We start from the raw sequence: 19,061 nt of genomic DNA, 5'->3' as shown, positions 1-19,061 counted from the left end.
GAAACAACTGTTTATAGTGGTGGTGTAGCAACCATTTTTGGGTTGATTTTGAGGAGACAATAGACCCAATAACCAGCTTCTGTTGTTGAATTAATTGCAGAACTTATTAGTACTACGACGGTGGGGGAAATCAATATGTTAGATGATGCCACTGGGGCGTTTGTGTGGGACCGTATGTCATGAATTTGAGGCATGTATGAACCAGGGGGTAAAGTATATCTCGGTCGCGGTCTTGTAGGCTTTTGCGCTGTAAATTCGCTTAATTTTCATGTTTCACCGTTGTGGGATAAATACCACCTTGGTCTAACTTGTAAATTGTGGCACACCACTCAGGGAAGCAAGAAGCAGAAATTAATTTTCGATGGTAAGTTTTGATGAGAGGGGTAGGATGCGTGATGCATCTCTCTTGTGGTGGTGGTAGAATTTTCTACAGCCTTTTGCGTATATTAGTCGATTCTCTGGTGAACTGTTTGAGAGTAATTCATAGTCCAAGATGGTGTTTTGTGATGGTTGTGAACTCGATGAGTTAAGATTTCCTTATAGTGATACCGATACAAATAGGGTACTTGGGTGGGTATCATGCACGACAACTTTTATGGTTATAATAAGATGATCTTGAAATGAGATTATTTTGTTGATTGGAAGGATTGGGATATTCGTTATTCTAGCGATGCATTGTGGTGAAGTCATGAAGTTATTGTCGTGATAAAGCATGTTTATTTGAAAATCACTATGTGTAATGTAAGTAGGAGGCATGTGTTAACCATTGATTTGACTCATGTTAGATGTTGAGAGTTTTGACCCTGCTCAGTGGTAGGAGCTACCTCTTGACGTGAGGATAGTCTGTCAAATCGCAAGAGAGGGGTGAACTAGACAAAATAGGGCGTCAACGCCTCCATGCTGAAAACATCATTATGTTTCGAGAGGATGATTATATTTTGAGTAGCTCACTTGCAACTATTATTGTTAGGACATGTGACAAATTGTCTAATGGAGGAAGTTTGAGGTAACAGCAGATAGGTTGAGAACTCGTATGCTGGATTGTAAGGTAGCTGTGAAATCATTTGAGATTGATTGAGTTCGCCTACAACGACAGTTACCATTCCAGCATCGGCATGGTACCCTATGAGGCACTTAAGGTGGTCCATGTCGATCACCTATCTGTTGGGCCAAATTTGGGTGTAGTGAGATTTGACAAGAAAGAAAAGTTGGCCGAGGTATGTTGGGCCTTTGAGATTCTCGAGAAGGTGGGAAAACTAGCCTTGCCTACTAGCATGTCGGACGTTCACAACGTCTTCTACATTTCCATGTTGAGGAAGTATGATCCTGATGTGTCGCATATGTGATCGATCATAACACCATTGAGGTGAAGGAAGATACCACTTTTGTTTTGAGCCGGTTTGTATTTTGAATAGATCCACAAAGAAGCTTTGGAGGAAGGAAGTGGAGCTAGTCAAGGTATTGTAGAACCATCATGATGAAGGTGATGCATCATGGAAGCTAGAGTCGGACATGATGATCAGATATCCACAGTTGTTCGCTGAGTGGGTTTGAATTTCGGGACGAAATTCCTTTAAGGGGGGTAGATTGTAATAACCCTAAATTTCAAACAATTTTAAGTTTGATTTGAATTCTATAAAATTTGGAATTTTAATATGAATGAATGTGATTGGTTGCGATGTTATAAAACGAGCGACGGATACGTTCTCGGAACGTTTAATTTGAAAAACGTTACGTTTCCGCAACGTATATATCGACTTTTATTCCGTCGATCGGTTGCGAAAACTTCCTTCACGAAAGTTGTAGAGCTCGTCGATACGAGTTCGAGAGTATGTGACGCGTTCTAATCGGACGACGTACGTAAAAGTTATTAATGACGGAAGTTAGTTTCCGATTTTGAGAGGGGGTATAAAAGGAAATATTTTCAGTTAGGGTTTCCATAATTGGAAACCCTTTCGTTCCTCTCTCCCCCGCCTCCCTCGGTTCTCTCTCTCTCCCCAAAACCTTCTCTCTCTCTCAAGTCACTCTCCCTCCCCGATCTCCGACCTCAGCCCTTCGTGGCTAGCACCGCCGCTCCCTACGGCCTCACAAGATCCCCTGCACGCGACACCGAGCTTGCGGCGCCCTGCCTCGCCGCCAAGAGCTTCACTCGTTCCCCGAGTCTCCCTCTGCCTCACGCCTCACTCTCTGCCTCCAAGCCGCCGTGACCTCCACCGCCATTCCCAGGGACATCGAGAGACCTTCAGCCGCCACCCACAAGCACCCCGTGCATCGTTTCGCCGCCACGGAGCCGGATCGACGATTGAAGATCCTGCGAGAAGCTTGTCGACAACTCTATCGTTTCCAACGCGATTTGGACTCCGATCTAGGTAAGGTTGCGTTTAAATCATGTTGAGATGTTGTGTGACGATTGTGTGATGATTTTGGGTTGAATCGGATGGTTTTTGGGAGGAAGATCGGAGGGGTAGGTGAGGGTGAGCACCGCTGCCTTAGGCGGCGCGTGCGAGGCGTGGGGTGGTGTAGGGGCTGCCTAGGGGCGGAGGAAGGAAGAGGGGAGAAAGGAGGAGAGTTTAGGCACGGTGGTGACGTCACACGCACCGGTTTTGGGCTCGGCGCGTGGGCCCCACGCGCTGCCGGCCGGAGGTGGCGCGTGTGCCACACGCGCCGCCGTGTGAGGCGGTGTAATTAGTTTTGACTGAAGGGGTATTTTGGTAATTTACTGTGTACGGTAAATGTAAATGTAATTTTTATTTACTACGGTAAATGTAATTAAATTTTACCTTCGGTAAATGTAAATATAAATTACTTTCAGTAAATGTAAAAAAGTAATTTTGTAAAAGGGTAATTTAGTAAATTTTATTTACTGAATTTGTATTTACATTAAATCGTACGTATACGTACAGAAATACGTATTAATATTTATACGTACAGAAATACGTATTAATATTTATACGTACGGAAATACGTATTAACATTTATACGTACAGAAATACGTATTATTATTTATACGTACAGAAATACGTATTTAATATTTATACGTACAGAAATACGTATATAATATTTATACGTACAGAAATACGTATTTAATATTTATACGTACAGAAATACGTATATAATATTTATACGTACAGAAATACGTATTAATTGAGTATTGTACAGTACCCGTGAACAGTGAACAGTGAACAGTAACTTCGTATAAACCAAAATTGCTGAACAGTAACCGTATATTACTGTTTTGGCATTTAAAGGTTTACGAAACGATTCTAAATTCTTTTCTTATTCTTTTAAGGTGATCGTTAAATCGAGGAAAGGAATTAGCATCGCGAATTGTGGAATTACGCTCAAGTCAATAAGGTGAGTAAAATCTCACTGAATTACGAATCTACCCTCGTGGTGATTCAACATTTTTGCAAGTGTGTTTATTTAATGAATTACAACATGTATATAACTTAGTGGACTACGTATATATAGTATAATGGTAATAAATACATATATATATATAGTTCATTAAATTACATACTGTTATTAATTCATTAAAAATAGTCATTTCAGTAACAGAAAAAAATTGTGCATGTGTGATTTTAATGGTACGATATGATGTGAGATTATCGTACGTAATGTTTCAGGTGTTTATGAAATATGACATGTATATGATATAGTGGACTATGTATATATTGTATAAATGGTAAATAAATACGAATATATATAGTTTGCTATATAATATACTGTTATGATTTTTATTATGGATATATTGTGAAAGTTTTAAAACGTACAATATGATGAGTGATTATTGTACATGATTTTATCACGGAAAATGTGAAATATTGTGATTTGTCTTCGGACGTGATGTGTGGTACAATATGATGTGAGATTATTGTACATGTGAGGCAAGTCGGAACCTAGCCTTTGGCCGGGCGAAAGTTACGATACAGTTAGAGCTCTAGTCTGTCTGCCATAGTACTGCATGGAGGTAACGGGTGGTTATCTGCTCATGGGTACTCAGCTTGTTTTGGATGTTGGGTGGCGGGTGGTTACCCAACATCAGCGGTATACTAAGTGAGGGGTAACGGATGTGTACCAGCGCTCATTAGTTACCATTTTGTGAAAGTATTAGAGTAACCAGATGGGTTGCTCGTTTTCTCATGATTTTCGTTATACTGTGTTGATGTGGAGTTGTGTCTTTTATGAGACGAGAGTTATTTTAATATTTTACTCATACGAGCTGCAAAGCTTACCGGGTTTGTGTTGCAATCCCGGTGCACCAATTTCAATGGTGTAGGGGATACTTCCGCAGGTGCTGAGTAGTGGTGATTGAGTGACGACTCCGAAGACTCGAAGTCGATCGCATCCAGTCGTGGTGAGGTTCCAGCGTGGATTGTGTGTGTGATTTGGTGTGATTTTATTTGTGAGGTTGTTGTGAGGATTATACAATTCTATTTGTTATATGTTGAATTATCATTTGGGTTTGTAATAATCGGCTTGACTGAGTTATATTTTAAACTCAGATGTGATCCGCTGTTACGCTTAAATGATTTCGATTATTTGAGATTATTTGGTGTTTAACGACTTTAAAATTTTGAGTTTCTAAGCTCGAAATTTCGGGGTCGTTATATGCAAGCTGCCAGTTTCTTATGGTATATTTATCATGATGACCCTTATTTTCAAAATGAAAAAGTAAAGGATGACGAAGATGATTATTAGATGGTGAAGTTACACAAGTAATTCTTTATTTTGCCGAGCGTTGGAGGTGAACCATATACAATGTAATCTAAGTATCTAACTCAAATTATTGACACAAAATTAGCATCTTCCTACCTCTAATGATAAGACTTCCAAGTGTTGTTAGGCGATAAAGTTTACTCAGATAATGCAGTTTCTCCATTGAATCTCAAGATGGTCTGATATGTGTGATATATTCTTACATTAATAATTTAATACAAACCATCTTTAAAAAATTAAGAAATAAAAAAAATTAAGAAGAAGGTGAATGTAGCACCACTCCTTGAATTAAACCTAAAGAAACGCCAAGGCACTCGATTCTCCAATAGAGCATTGTGGCGTTTCTCTCTCCCATAACTGCCTTCTATCCTTAACGTTAGTCCATGTCGAACCAAAAACGCAGGAAAAAGAAAAACCAAAACAGAACGAAACAAAAAAAATCACTCAGAATATGAGATCCAAACCGCCATTTGGTTCGTGATCTTGAATCACTACCCTAATTTTCCAGGTAAAATTCTGTACATCTGTTTTACTTCCATGCTACCAAAATACGTACTTTAATTTGGTTCAGAGCCATTGTGATAAAATATATCCAACAAGTACAGGAGAACATATATCTTCTTGCTTCCCCTGTTTTTCTGTACTCTGTTTTCAATTCCATTTCAAAAGGGTTTCTCTTTCTAGCTATGATCTCCAACATCCAGATTTTATTTTCTTTGATCTTGTTATCTCTAAACACCATTCAAGTTTTTAGCGCGAATTCCAATTCTTCTAATCCTTACATTCTTTCTTGCGGCTCTTCAAAAGATAGCATCGATTCCGATGGCCGGAAATGGTCATCGGATTCCCAGTATATTTCGGGGAATTCCACTACGGCGAAGGCTCAATATCAAGACCCTTCTCTCCCCTCCGAAGTCCCATACATGTCTGCAAGAATCTTCAGCTCTTCTTCCTCATACAAACTCTCTGTTTCGCCAAAGCAACGCCTCTGGCTCAGACTCCATTTCTACCCTTCTTCATATAACAGCCTCGACAAATCAAGCTCGTATTTTGATGTAACCGCAAATGGATTCACTCTCCTAAAAAATTTCAGCGCCTCCATCACAGCCGAAGCTCTCACGCAGGCCTACATTGTCAAAGAATTCTCACTCATTCCTATTGCGTCCGGGAATCTCAACATTACCTTCACCCCATCTTCGTCACATAATAACTCATTTGCTTTCGTTAATGGGATCGAGGTGATACCAATGCCGGAATTATTCCAAACGGCCAATATGGTTGGATTTGACGACCAAATTATTGATGAACAAAGCTCGACCCTTCAGACCATGTTCCGGCTCAATGTGGGTGGCCAGTATGTTGGGCCAGCCAACGACTCGGCCGGGATTAAACGGACATGGTATGACGATTCACCTTACTTGTTTGGTGCTGCATTTGGGGTGACATTTCAGGCTGAGAAGAATGTCTCGATTCAATACCCCAGTAATGTGTCAGAATCTGTTGCACCTGTTGATGTTTACAGTACAGCTAGATCAATGGGACCTGATCCGAAGATTAACTCGAACTACAATCTCACATGGGTTTTTCAAGTGGATTCTAATTTCACTTATGTTGTGAGGTTTCATTTCTGTGAGCTTCAGCTGACCAAGGTGAATCAGAGAGTGTTTGATATATATGTGAACAACCAAACGGCGCAGCCGGCTGCAGATGTGATCGGATGGACAGGGAAGATTGGGGTTCCTCTTTATAAAGATTATGCAGTTTTTGTCAGAGATGAAACTGGTGATGATGAACTGTGGGTGGCATTGCACCCAACTGTTTCAATGAAGCCTGAGTTCTATGATGCATTACTTAATGGATTGGAGATCTTTAAGATGAATGATACTCGTGGCAACTTGGCAGGCCCCAACCCTGTGCCATCTCAGATGCTTCAGGATGCTGAGGAGGCCACGGCTGGGGCCAATAATCCCTCACCACGGGCAGGGGGATCAAAGAACAAGGGTTTGGTAATTGGTGGAGTCACAGGTGGGGCTGCTGGTGTTGTTGTAGCTGCTGCTGTTTGCATCGTTGTGTACCATAGGAAGAAGAAGTCACAGGAGTCCGGGGTAGGGGCTTGGTTGCCGCTCTATGGTACCTCTACCACAATGACTTCTCGAAAGAGTGGTACTAATACCGGTAGTACTAGCCATGTTTCGAGTTTGGCTGCTGCTCTATGTAGGCATTTCTCATTATCCGAGATCAAACATGGTACCAAGAACTTTGACGAGTCTCAAGTTATTGGGGTTGGTGGATTTGGGAAGGTTTACAAAGGGCTGATTGATGGAGGTTCGATGAAAGTGGCTATAAAAAGGTCCAATCCATCTTCTGAACAAGGAGTTAATGAGTTCCAAACTGAAATTGAGATGCTTTCAAAGCTTAGGCATAGACATTTGGTATCATTGATCGGTTTTTGTGAAGAAGAAGGCGAGATGATTTTGGTTTATGATTACATGGCTAATGGGACTCTAAGGGAGCACCTCTACAAGAGCAACAAGCCTCCCTTGTCATGGAAGCAAAGGTTGGAAATTTGTATAGGAGCGGCAAGGGGACTGCATTATCTTCATACTGGTGCCAGATACACAATTATCCATCGAGATGTTAAAACCACAAATATTCTCTTGGATGAAAATTGGGTAGCTAAAGTCTCTGATTTCGGGTTATCCAAAACGGGGCCTAATCTCCAGCAAACTCATGTTAGTACAATGGTAAAGGGTAGCTTCGGGTACTTGGACCCCGAATACTTCCGCAGGCAACAATTGACTGAAAAATCAGACGTTTACTCTTTCGGGGTAGTTCTATTTGAAGTCTTGTGCGCAAGGCCAGCACTCAATGCTACCTTGCCTAAGGAACAAGTTAGTCTAGGAGATTGGGCTCTACACTGTCAAAAACGGGGAGCTCTTCATGAAATTATTGATCCACATCTTAAGGGGGCACAAATAAATCCTGAGTGTCTTAAAAAGTTCGCCGAGACAGCTGAGAAGTGTTTATCTGATCATGGGCTAGACCGTCCTTCAATGGGAGATGTGCTTTGGAACCTTGAATTTGCTCTTCAATTGCTTGATCATCCAGGTGAGGGAAGTGTTGTAGCTGAAGTTAGAGCAAGTGATGCTTGTGCTATGCACATTGCCACTTTGGGAATTGAGGAAGAGAGCAGTACTGCAAGTGTGCCTGTTGATGGGTTGACAGATAGTAGTGTTGTATTTTCACAGTTTGTGAATCAACAAGGAAGATGATGAGCAGGAGTATGAATCTTATTTATTCTCTTTGTATGCTTAGGAATTTAATTTATCTTGTAGATTGTGTATACAGACAACTGAAACTATTAGATAAGCTTTTGGGGACACACATGCTTTGTGATTTATTTATTTCAACACTATAAAGACGAGACATAAACATTTAGAAGGCCTATTAATTGATTCAAGGGAGTCGAGAACTCGAGATCATATTTCCCATTCTTCGTCAATTCCCTCAACAATCTTCAAGACGAATGGACTAACCGGACGTTAGAGTCATTGTTAGACCTGTGTTCGAGATGTTGAGGACAAAAACGTTATCAAGACCCGGGGGAAGTGTCCCTGATAATAACTTGTTATCATTGAGAAATAGAAACGTAAGTGATGCTTTCAAATTCTCCAGTGAAGACGGTAAGGATCCCGAGAGGTTGTTTCCAGACAAGTCCAAGCCTATGAGGTTCGTCAGCTTACCAAGCTCCGCCGGAATACTTCCTTGGATGTTGTTATCGTAGAGTGAAAGAAACTGAAGTTGAGATAGGTTTCCGAGTTCAGGTACCAAATTGCCAGAGAGGTTTTGGCCAGGTAAGTCCACTCGGGTAACGTGGCTCTGACCGTTGCAGGTAATGTGGTACCAAGTGCAAGGGTCGACAAGCTCAGGATCCCACGACTTGAGCGCACTGTCTGGATCAGACAAGCTATTCTTCAGCGCGGACAAAGCGGCCACTTCCAGGTTAGGGTACTCAGCGGCAGTGAGGAGTTCTACACTCAGGATTAGGGTTGCGGTGAATAACAAGAAGGTGCTGGCCATCGCCATGGTTGTTGATCGAAGGTGAATAGTACGTGAAATTAAACAAGGGAAAATTAAGAAGAATTGTGTCTAGTACGTGATTTTGTGATTCTCAAAGGTGGCAGAACACCATATTTATAACAGGCTTAACAGCCGAGATTGCTCGGCAAAGATATATATTAACTCGATCAGGGTAGTTCATTGATGCTTGTACGTTCTGATGACCGAGTCATGAAAAGGGCATCTAGTTAATTATCTATTGATTTGGAATTCCACTGGGGGAGATGGTGAATTATGAGTCAACATTATAAGTGTGAGATAGATTACGTTGAGAGTAAATTCGTTCAAACTAGTGGGCTCATCTGTTGTGCGGCAAGGTATGATATATATGTAGCATTGAAGGGGTATCATAAAATGCACTTGTGGATGTGGGAAGTAGTTTGTGGAGGAAAATACCGCTACACTTATAACAGAATTTTCCCAAATTAGTTACGTTGTTAATTATGGACTTATGGGATATGGAGCTTACGGGGAGGGCATGAAATACTGGAATTAATTGAACATATAACTTGATGATTTCTTCATACACATATCAACCTATATATACTAATCTACGAATTCACTTTCCGGGATTCACTCCGTAAAACACGGATTATGTTTCCCGCCACTATACATGCCAACACTCCCCCTCAAGTTGGTGCATACATATCGACCATGCCCAACTTGCTAAGTGAATCATAAAAAACTCTTTTTGACACTCCTTTTGTGAGCATATCGGCAAGTTGCTCTTCTGTGGAAACAAAAGGAAAACTAATGATCTTTGCGTCTAGCTTTTCCTTTATAAAATGACGATCAACCTCCACATGTTTTGTACGATCATGTTGCACAGGGTTATGCGAAATATCAATAGCTGCCTTGTTGTCACAGTACAGCTGCATAGCACTTTTAGGCTTAATACCCAAGTCTTCTAGTAGATTTCTAAGCCATAATAATTCGCACACTCCCTGAGCCATACCTCTGTATTCTGCTTCAGCACTAGATCGAGCTACCACATTTTGTTTCTTACTCCTCCACGTAACAAGATTGCCTCCAACAAAGGTATAGTACCCTGATGTGGACCTCCGATCGGTAACATTTCCAGCCCAGTCTGCATCTGTGAAGCCACAAATCTCAAAGATATTGTTGTGATTAGAAAACATTACTCCTCTCCCTGGAGCTGACTTCAAGTATCTCAAAATCCTTACAACAGCATCCATATGATCCACACTTGGATTATGCATGAACTGACTCACTACACTTACTGCATATGCAACATCTGGCCTGGTATGTGACAAATAAATCAGGCGTCCAACTAGCCTCTGATATCGAGCTTTGTCAGTGGGAACTTGATCTGGATACTCTGCTAACCGATGGTTCTGCTCAATTGGAGTATCAATTGGAGTGCAATCTAACATCCCTGTCTCCGTTAGTAGATCAAGGATGTACTTCCTCTGACACAGATAGATACCATCACTTCCCCGGGCTACCTCAATACCCAAGAAGTACTTGAGTGTACCTAGGTCCTTCATCTCAAACTCTGTGGCTAGCTGCTTTTGTAATCTGTCCACCTCAATAGTATCATTACCAGTAACTACCATATCGTCAACATATATGATTAGGGCTGTTACCTTCCCTTGTTGGTGTTTGAGAAATAATGTGTGGTCTGAATTACTCTGTACGTATCCAATTTTCCTCATGAATTGTGAGAATCTTCCAAACCAAGCACGAGGTGACTGTTTAAGACCATACAAAGACTTTCTCAATCTGCATACGGAGTTACTTGGAGAAGTGGCCACATATCCAGGCGGAAGATCCATGTATACTTCCTCTGTTAGTTCTCCATGAAGGAATGCATTCTTAACATCAAACTGCCTAAGTGGCCAGTTCAAGTTAGCAGCGATAGAGAGCAATACCCGGATAGTGTTTATCTTTGCAACAGGTGCAAATGTCTCATCATAGTCTATGCCATATGTCTGGGTGAACCCCTTTGCTACTAGGCGTGCTTTATACCGGCTTACTGACCCATCTGGATTATGCTTCACTGTAAACACCCATCGACATCCTACAGTCTTCTTGCCATATGGTGGAGGTACAAGCTCCCAAGTATTGTTCTTTTGTAATGCTTCCATCTCTTCCTCCATTGCTTTCCTCCATTTTGGATCGCCCAATGCATCCTGCACTTTGTTAGGTACTGATACAGTAGATATTTGATTCACAAATGACTCATATGACTTAGATAATCTTTTAGTAGATATAAAATTGGCCACCGGATACTTGGATTTAGTCTGAAGGGTAGGTTCATATTTTTTTGTTGGTTGACCTCGAGTAGACCTATTTGGCAAAACATATTGTCTACTATTAGCCTGAATAGAATGACTAACCTCATATGAGTGATCTTCTGCACCAGGAGAGCATTGATCAGGGGTATAAGTAGTACGAGATACATGAGGGGCAGTTGTGTTGTCAGCTTCTGGTGCCTGAATCTCTTGAGTGACGACCTCCGGTGGTGCCTGTGTGGCTGACACTTTGGTAATCTCAACAGATCTTGTTACCATATCGACTGGCTCACTTGTCTCCCCCTCTCTATGATACAGCTCTTCAAAATAGGAATTCTCCTCCTGAAGAGCAGTATCAGAAGGGGAAAAATAACTCATATCCTCAAAAAAGGTAACATCCATAGTGACATAGTACTTCCGAGTAGGGGGATGGTAGCACCGGTACCCTTTCTGATGGCTGCCGTACCCAACAAAAACACATTTAACTGCCCGGGCATCTAACTTAGAACGCTGATGTTGTGGAAGATGAACAAAAGCAACACAACCGAAAACACGGGCAGGAAGATTGTGAAACGAGGGTAATTTGACATGAGATGCAAGCACCTCATATGGAACTTTCCCTTGAAGAACACGAGATGGAAGACGATTAATAAGGTGGGCGGAAGTAATGACAGCATCACCCCAAAGGTATTTAGGCATGTGGGCACTAAAAAGAATACACCGAGCCATATCAAGTAAATGACGATTTTTCCGTTCAGAAACCCCATTTTGCTCAGGTGTGTAAGGACACGTTGTTTGATGAACAATTCCGTGTGTGTTAAAGAACTCCTGAAAGACATGATTCACATATTCCCCCCCATTATCAGAACGAAGAACTCGAATGGTGGCATTATATTGGGTTTGGACAGTGGCATGGAAGGTACGAAAAGCTGGAAAAACTTCATTTTTATTTTTAAGAAGAATAATCCATGAAAGACGTGTGCACTCATCAATGAATGACACAAAATAACGCATGCCTGAGACAGTAGATTCTTTAGAGGGTCCCCAAACATCAGAATGAATTAATTCAAAAGGAAGAAAGCTTTTAGGTGAACTACTAGGGGAATAAGTTGATCGATGACTCTTGCCCAAAACACATGTCTCACAACATAAACAAGACTCGTCCACATTAATAAACAAAGTGGGCATGGATTTTTTCATAATACTAAAAGATGGATGCCCTAAGCGACGATGCCATAACCAAATTTCACTTAACTTGTCAGAAGTGGAGAGTAACGCGGTCCGAGACTGCCCGCCTGGTTTTTCCCCTGCGTACGTCAGATCCAAATGAAACAACCGGCCCCGCAAATACCCCCGACCAATTACTCGTCCGGTGAGAAGATCCTGAAATATCACATACATAGGAAAAAAGGTCACATAGCACTGAGCGTCAGCGTTCAGTTGGGGAACAGATATCAAATGGTGAGATAGAGCAGGTACATAAAGTACATTGTGAAGCTCTATGGTAGGAGTAATACGAACAGACCCTGTCCCTACCACAGGAAATGGCTCACCATTAGCATTAGTAACATAGGGTACGGGTGGAGGGGATAATATGGTAAAATAAGATTTGTCATAAGTCATATGATCAGACGCACCAGAATCAATAATCCATGTATCAGAACTACCAGAGTGAGAAATATTAAAAGCCATACCAATTAAAGAAGAATCGGTCTTTGGTGCACTTGCACTGCAGTGAGGATGCACAGACAAGGACAAAGACAAATGATTCTTGCCGGACCGGGTCGGGTCGGATGGACCGGGTCGGGTCGGGTGTACCGGGTCGGGTCGGGTGGACCGGGTCGGTTCGGGTGGACCGGGTCGGGTCGGGTGGACCGGGTCGGGTCGGGTGGACCGGGTCGGGTCGGGTGGACCGGGTCGGATCGGCGGACCGGGTCGAGTCGAGAGCGGGCCGGGTCGGGTCGGGTTGAGAGATAAATGTAGGGTTTCTGAAGGAAAATTTCGGGAAAGATTTCGGAGAGGAGAAGAAAGAGATGGAGGTGCAGAGCAGAGAGAAAGGGACAGCGGCGGCTCCGAGCTAGGGTGAATGAATCGGCGTCTCGGAGATGAGGAGCACCGGAGGGCGTCTCGGAGATGAGGGACCACCGGAGGGAGGGACCACCGGAGGGCGTCTCGGAGATGAGGAGCAGTGAATCGGCGGGATCGGCGGGTCGATTCGGAGATGAGGTTGTGGAGAATGGCAGTGAGGTTGAGGAGCCGAAAGAAGCAGAGGTGGTGGTTGTGGGTGATGTGGATAACGGCGCTCGTCGGTGGGTCGTCTAAACCGGAGGTCGTCTGTGTCGAAGAGAACGGCGCTCGTCGAGGAGAACGGCGCTCGTCGAGGAGGTGAGGTTGCAGCAGCGGGAGCGACGAGGAAGACGGCAACGTGTTGACTTCTGGAGGACGACGCCGGGAACAAAAAAAACAGTCGGTTATTCCGACTAATTACCGGAAGCTCCAAACACCAAAACCAGGTAAAACAGAGCACGGCTCTGATACCAACTGGAATTAATTGAACATATAACTTGATGATTTCTTCATACACATATCAACCTATATATACTAATCTACGAATTCACTTTCCGGGATTCACTCCGTAAAACACGGATTATGTTTCCCGCCACTATACATGCCAACAGAAATATACTCGTGAATACCCACTCATTGTTCCTATAGTAACGCATAAAAACACAAGAGTGAAGATCGATCACCTGATTCACCACCATGGCTCCATATAATTAACATTAATTATTAATAAGTTTTCTTTCTTCAGCCTCAATATGGTCCAGATATGGTATTAATGAAGAACAACTATCAAGCTATGCAGAGCCATACATGATACATGCATTATCAAGTTAACGATACGAAATGATGATCTATATCAAATTATTCTTGCTTTTCTATATCAAATTATTTTTGCTTTTTTTTAATGAGGGACGATTTGTCATTGATTGGAAATGTAGAAGTACAACATAAACATGATCCACCCATATTAGAGCTTCATCAAATTAATGGAACCATGTGAAATAAAACACACAAAGTCTAACAATCTCAATGTCGTAAACCCTAAACTTGGAATCCAAGAGAACTAAAAAACTATGAGATATGACTCACTTATTTCAATTGTGTCAAGAGCGCATTTGAAGCATCTTGAGGAGCCACCTTCAAGAGGAACCTCTTCAATAGGCGAAGAAACCAGTATGAAGAGACCGTCCTCCAGGATCCCAGATTCGGAACCAATATAACTGAGCCTCAAAGCCCACGGTCCAATCATGCCCAAAAAGACTCAACCACCACCCCACACAATTGGGCCCCGGAGATGGCACAAAGAGAATTACTTAGGCCACCCACCCTGATGGGCACCCAGGTACCTGCGATCGGTGCAGCAGTGTTGTCGTTCTCCTCCGGAGCAGGGCAGTGCTCCACCGGCCGCCCACACCTCCGGTCACCACCAGGCGCCACCGAAACGACACCAATTGGATTAAAACTCCACCTTTGGCAAACAACCGACTGGGAGCCACGAGAAACTAGCCCGGCCGAAACATGGTCTCACCAGCACACACCCTGTAGCCAAACCCGCCACCAGTCACCACCTCCGGCGCGGAAACTGATATCGGCCCGGATCCCAGATCCGAAATCCAAATCTTGCCTCCGACGCCGTCTCACTCCGATCGAAAGTCTCCGAGCTACAAACGCCACGCCACGCAGAGCAAACCTCCATGATCCCAACCACTCGCAACCACCGATCTACAACCCTTGAACACTATAGATCGATCCAGGTTGTGAAACCAACCCCGACCTCTCATGGAAGCATAAATCGACAAGAGTCGAACTAGTTATGAACGACATTGGGGTCAAAGGAAACGTCAATCGAGGAGAAGAGGCGGTGCCGGAGTGGATGGGAAGCCAAGGAAGAAACCGCCGCACCCCAACCCTAGCAGAGAGGCTCCGCTAGGTTTTCTCATCTTGCTTATTATCATGAACTAAAAGCAAAATTATCAGCTTGATCCAACTTCGAAGTTCAATTGATGGTTGATTTGAACTGTCGGAGTGAATTCGGGCGGGAATCACGGCCCGTGATTCCCTCCGTAAATCACGGAATAGTTAGTGGAAATTAGTAGGTAGAATAGTGCTAGAATTAGCCTATATAATGAAGTGTAATCTGTAAATGAATCATCAAGCAATATAATCAAACATTTTCTACTTGGTATCAGAGCCTCTCCGTGCTCTGTTTTTTCTGGGTTTTTTCATCCCGTTTTTCTTTCTTTTTCCGGCCGGTTATCAACAGGGCTTCCATCGCCTTCGCTGCCTCACCGCTGCCCTGCGGCCCTCTCTGACATCGCCGCTGCCTTCCCGACATCGCCGACTGCTGCTCCGGCGCCGCTGCTGCATCCCCGACCGCTCCTGCTGCGTATTTTTCGCCGCTGCTGCTGTCACTTCTCACCGGACGTCGCCGCTCCACGCCGGACGTCGCCACTCCTCGCCGGATGTCGCCGCTCCACGCCCGACGTCACAGCTCGCTGATCCTCCCCGAGGATTCTTCAGCAACACGGTCTGTTGGTATCCGATCCGTTTTTTTAGCCCAGCCCAGCTCGTTGCGACCCAGCCCAGCCCATCGCAGTGCTAGCTGGCCCAGCCCAGCTCAGGTCCAGCCCAGCTGAGGTCCAGCCCAGCTCAGTCCGACCCGGTTTGACCTGACCCGACCCGGTTTGACCTGACCCGACCCATCAGTGCATCTCCACCGACAGTTCCTGTGCACCGGCGGCAGATTCTTCTCCATTTTTCTGTGCTTTTTGTTCCTGCCTCCTCTACACTTTTTTCTTTTCCATGGGTTCTGGACACGAAGCTGATGGTTCTCAGACCTCTGATATTCCGACATTCGAAGTATCTGTTAAGGGTTCTGACAGTGGTTTATTTGGGGGCGCCAAACTAAACGGCACCAATTTCCGTAAATGGAAACGACTCATGACTGCTCATCTGCGAGGCATGCATAAAATGAGACATGTCACCGGCGTCACTAAGGCTCCTAGTCCTACGGATATTGTAGCCTACACTAAATTGGACGACGACGATGGTCTTGTCATGTCCGTCTTGTGGAAAGCTATGAAAGATGAGATAATTGATCTGGTGGAGGCATGTCCCACTGCACAGGCAATATGGGAGACACTAGCCGGCTTATATACTAATGACTCTGATTTCATACAGGTTCATGAGTTAATGTGCACAGCTTTAGCCATTCAACAGGATGGGGAACCGGTGGCGCACTACTTCACCAAACTGAAGAATATTTGGGCTGAGATTGATGTGAAACGTCCTTGCATGATTAAAAATCAAGAGGATATTGTTTGGTACCAAAAGGAGAAGGAGCTTGAATGAGTTCACCATTTCCTAAAAGGTCTTGATGCCAAACATACCAGTGCGAAAGGCGAACTGCTTCGAATGACCGAACCACCTAGCCTACTCACCGCTTTCACCTATATCCAAAAGGATGAGTCTCAACAGGAGAGTATTCTTCAGGTACCGGCTGTAGTTTCCAGTCTCACTGTCCATGCTCGTTCTCCAGCACCACCCTTTCCGCAAGTCACCTCCGCTCCCTTTTATCGACAAGGACCACCACCAGGCTTCGGGAATCAGCCCCGCCCTCCTTGATCCTTTTGTCATGATACCAACCATGCTCGTGCGACCTGTTGGAAATTGTATCCACACCTTAGGCCTAAACGGCCTAATCATCGTCCACAGCCAAAGGCCGCTCTTCAATTAGTTCCAGAACCAGATATCTATGGTGTGGTTGGGCATGATCATCATACTACTGGAGGAGCACCTACAGCCTCCATCGTTGGCCGTGGTCAAATTGGTATGGCGTTCAATATTTCTCACTCTGTTAGTTTTGATACATGGATCATTGATTCTGGTGCATCTGATCATATGACTTATGAAAAATCTTATTTTACCGTATTGTCCCCTCCACCCGTACCCTATGTTACTAATGCTAATTGTGAGGCATTCCCGGTGTTAGGGACAAGGTCCGTTCATATTACTCCCACCATAGAGCTTCATAATGTACTCTATGTCCTGCTTTATCACATCATTTGATATCTGTTCCCCAATTGAATGCTGACGCCCAGTGCTCTGTGACCTTTTTTTCCTATGTATGTGATATTTCAGGATCTTCTCACCGGACGGGTAATTGGTCGGGGGTATCTGAGGGGCCGGTTGTTTCATCTGGATCTGACATACGCCGGGAAAAAACCAGGGGGACAGTCTCGGACCGCTTTACTCTCCACTTCTGACAAGCTAAGTGAAGTTTGGTTATGACATCGTCGCTTAGGGCATCTATCTTTTCGTGTTATGAAAACATCCATGCCTTCTTTGTTTATTAGTGTGGACGAGTCTTTGTTATGTTGTGAGACTTGTGTTTTGGGCAAGAGTCATCGATCTACTTATTCCCCTAGTACTTCTCCTAAAAGTTTTCTTCCTTTTGAATTAATTCATTCTGATATTTGGGGACCCTCTAAGGAATCAATTGTGTCAGGAATGCGTTATTTTGTGTCTTTTATTGATGATTGCACACTTCTTTCATGGATTGTTCTTCTTAAAACTAAAGATGAGGTTTTTCCAGCTTTTCGTGCCTTTCATGCCTCTGTCCAAACACAATATAATGCCACTATTCGAGTTCTTCGTTCTGATAATGGGAGGGAATATGTGAATAATATCTTTCAGGAGTTCCTTAACACACACGGAATTGTTCATCAAACAACGTGTTCTTACACACCTGAGCAAAATGGAGTCTCTGAAAGAAAAAATCGTCATTTACTTGATATGGCTCGGTGTATTCTTTTTAGTGCCCACATGCCTAAATACCTTTGGGGTGATGCTGTCATTACTTCCGCCCACCTTATTAATCGTCTTCCATCTCGTGTCCTTCAGGGGAAAGTTCCATATGAGGTGCTTGCATCTCATGTCTCATTACCCTCTTTTCATAATCTTCCTGCCCGTGTTTTTGGTTGTGCTGCTTTTGTTCATCTTCCCCAACATCAGCGTTCTAAGTTGGATGTCCGGGCAGTTAAATGTGTGTTTTTTGGGTACGGAGTACATCAGAAAGGGTACCGATGCTATCATCCCCCTACCCGGAAATACTATGTCACTATAGATGTTACATTTTTTGAGGAAATGAGTTATTTTCCCTCTTCTGATACTGCTCTTCAGGAGGAGAGTTCATATTTTGAAGAGTTGTATCATGGAGAGGGGGAGACAAGTGAGCCAGTCGATATGGTAACAGGTTCTGTTAAGATTACAAATGTGTCAGCCACACAGGCACCCCCGGAGGTCATCACTCGAGAGATTCAGGCACCAGAAGCTGACAACACAACTGCCCCTCATGACTCCCTGACAGCTGGTTATACCCCTGACCAATGCTCTCCTGGTACAGAAGATCACTTATCTGAGGTTAGTCACTCTATTAGGGCTAATAGTTGACAATATGTTTTGCCAAATAGGTCTACTCGGGGTCAACCAACAAAAAAATATGAACCTACCCTTCAGACTAAAGCCAAGTATCCGGTGGTAGTGTTAAACCTGTGTTTGAGATGTTGAGAACCGGAATATCAACCAGACTCGGGGGGACTGTGCCAGATAATAACTTGTTATCATTCAGACGTAGAAAGTTAAGTGCTTTTAAACTCTCCAACGAAGAAGGCAAGGTCCCGGAGAAGTTGTTTTCAGGCAAGTTTAAGTCAATGAGGTTCGTCAGCTTACCAAGCTCCTCCGGAATACATCCCGTCAATGTTGTTTCTGTACATTACTACATATTGAAGTTGAGTCAGGTTTCCAAGTTCAGGTACCAGTTTACCAGAGAGGTTCGCAATACTTAGGTTCACTCGGATAACATAGCTCTGATCATTGCAGGTAATATGGAACCAAATGCAAGGG

General features: G+C 43.6%; 2 protein-coding genes across 3 annotated transcripts; one reads left to right on the top strand and one right to left on the bottom strand.

The window, feature by feature from the left end:
• The first annotated feature begins 3,475 nt into the window (after positions 1-3,475).
• Positions 3,476-7,991, top strand: LOC126790361 (receptor-like protein kinase ANXUR1). Of its 2 annotated transcripts, XM_050516572.1 has the most exons (2): positions 3,476-3,502; positions 5,424-7,991. In XM_050516572.1, exons 1-2 carry the CDS (start codon positions 3,476-3,478, stop codon positions 7,989-7,991), a joined length of 2,595 nt encoding a protein of 864 aa, XP_050372529.1. The 2 variants fall into 2 exon arrangements, with proteins under 2 accessions (XP_050372529.1, XP_050372528.1); XM_050516571.1 differs by lacking the exon at positions 3,476-3,502 and having other exon boundaries at positions 5,406-7,991.
• Positions 7,992-8,250: 259 nt separating this feature from the next.
• LOC126792295 (leucine-rich repeat protein 1-like) lies at positions 8,251-8,805 on the bottom strand. The gene has a single exon (XM_050518752.1). It carries the CDS (start codon positions 8,803-8,805, stop codon positions 8,251-8,253), a length of 555 nt encoding a protein of 184 aa, XP_050374709.1.
• Between the last annotated feature and the right edge of the window lie 10,256 nt (positions 8,806-19,061).

This window comes from Argentina anserina, chromosome 4 (genome assembly GCF_933775445.1).
Source record: "Argentina anserina chromosome 4, drPotAnse1.1, whole genome shotgun sequence".
NCBI lineage: Eukaryota > Viridiplantae > Streptophyta > Magnoliopsida > Rosales > Rosaceae > Argentina > Argentina anserina.
Note: the sequence above shows the minus strand (reverse complement) of the source record. Positions and strands in the feature narration are given on the sequence as shown.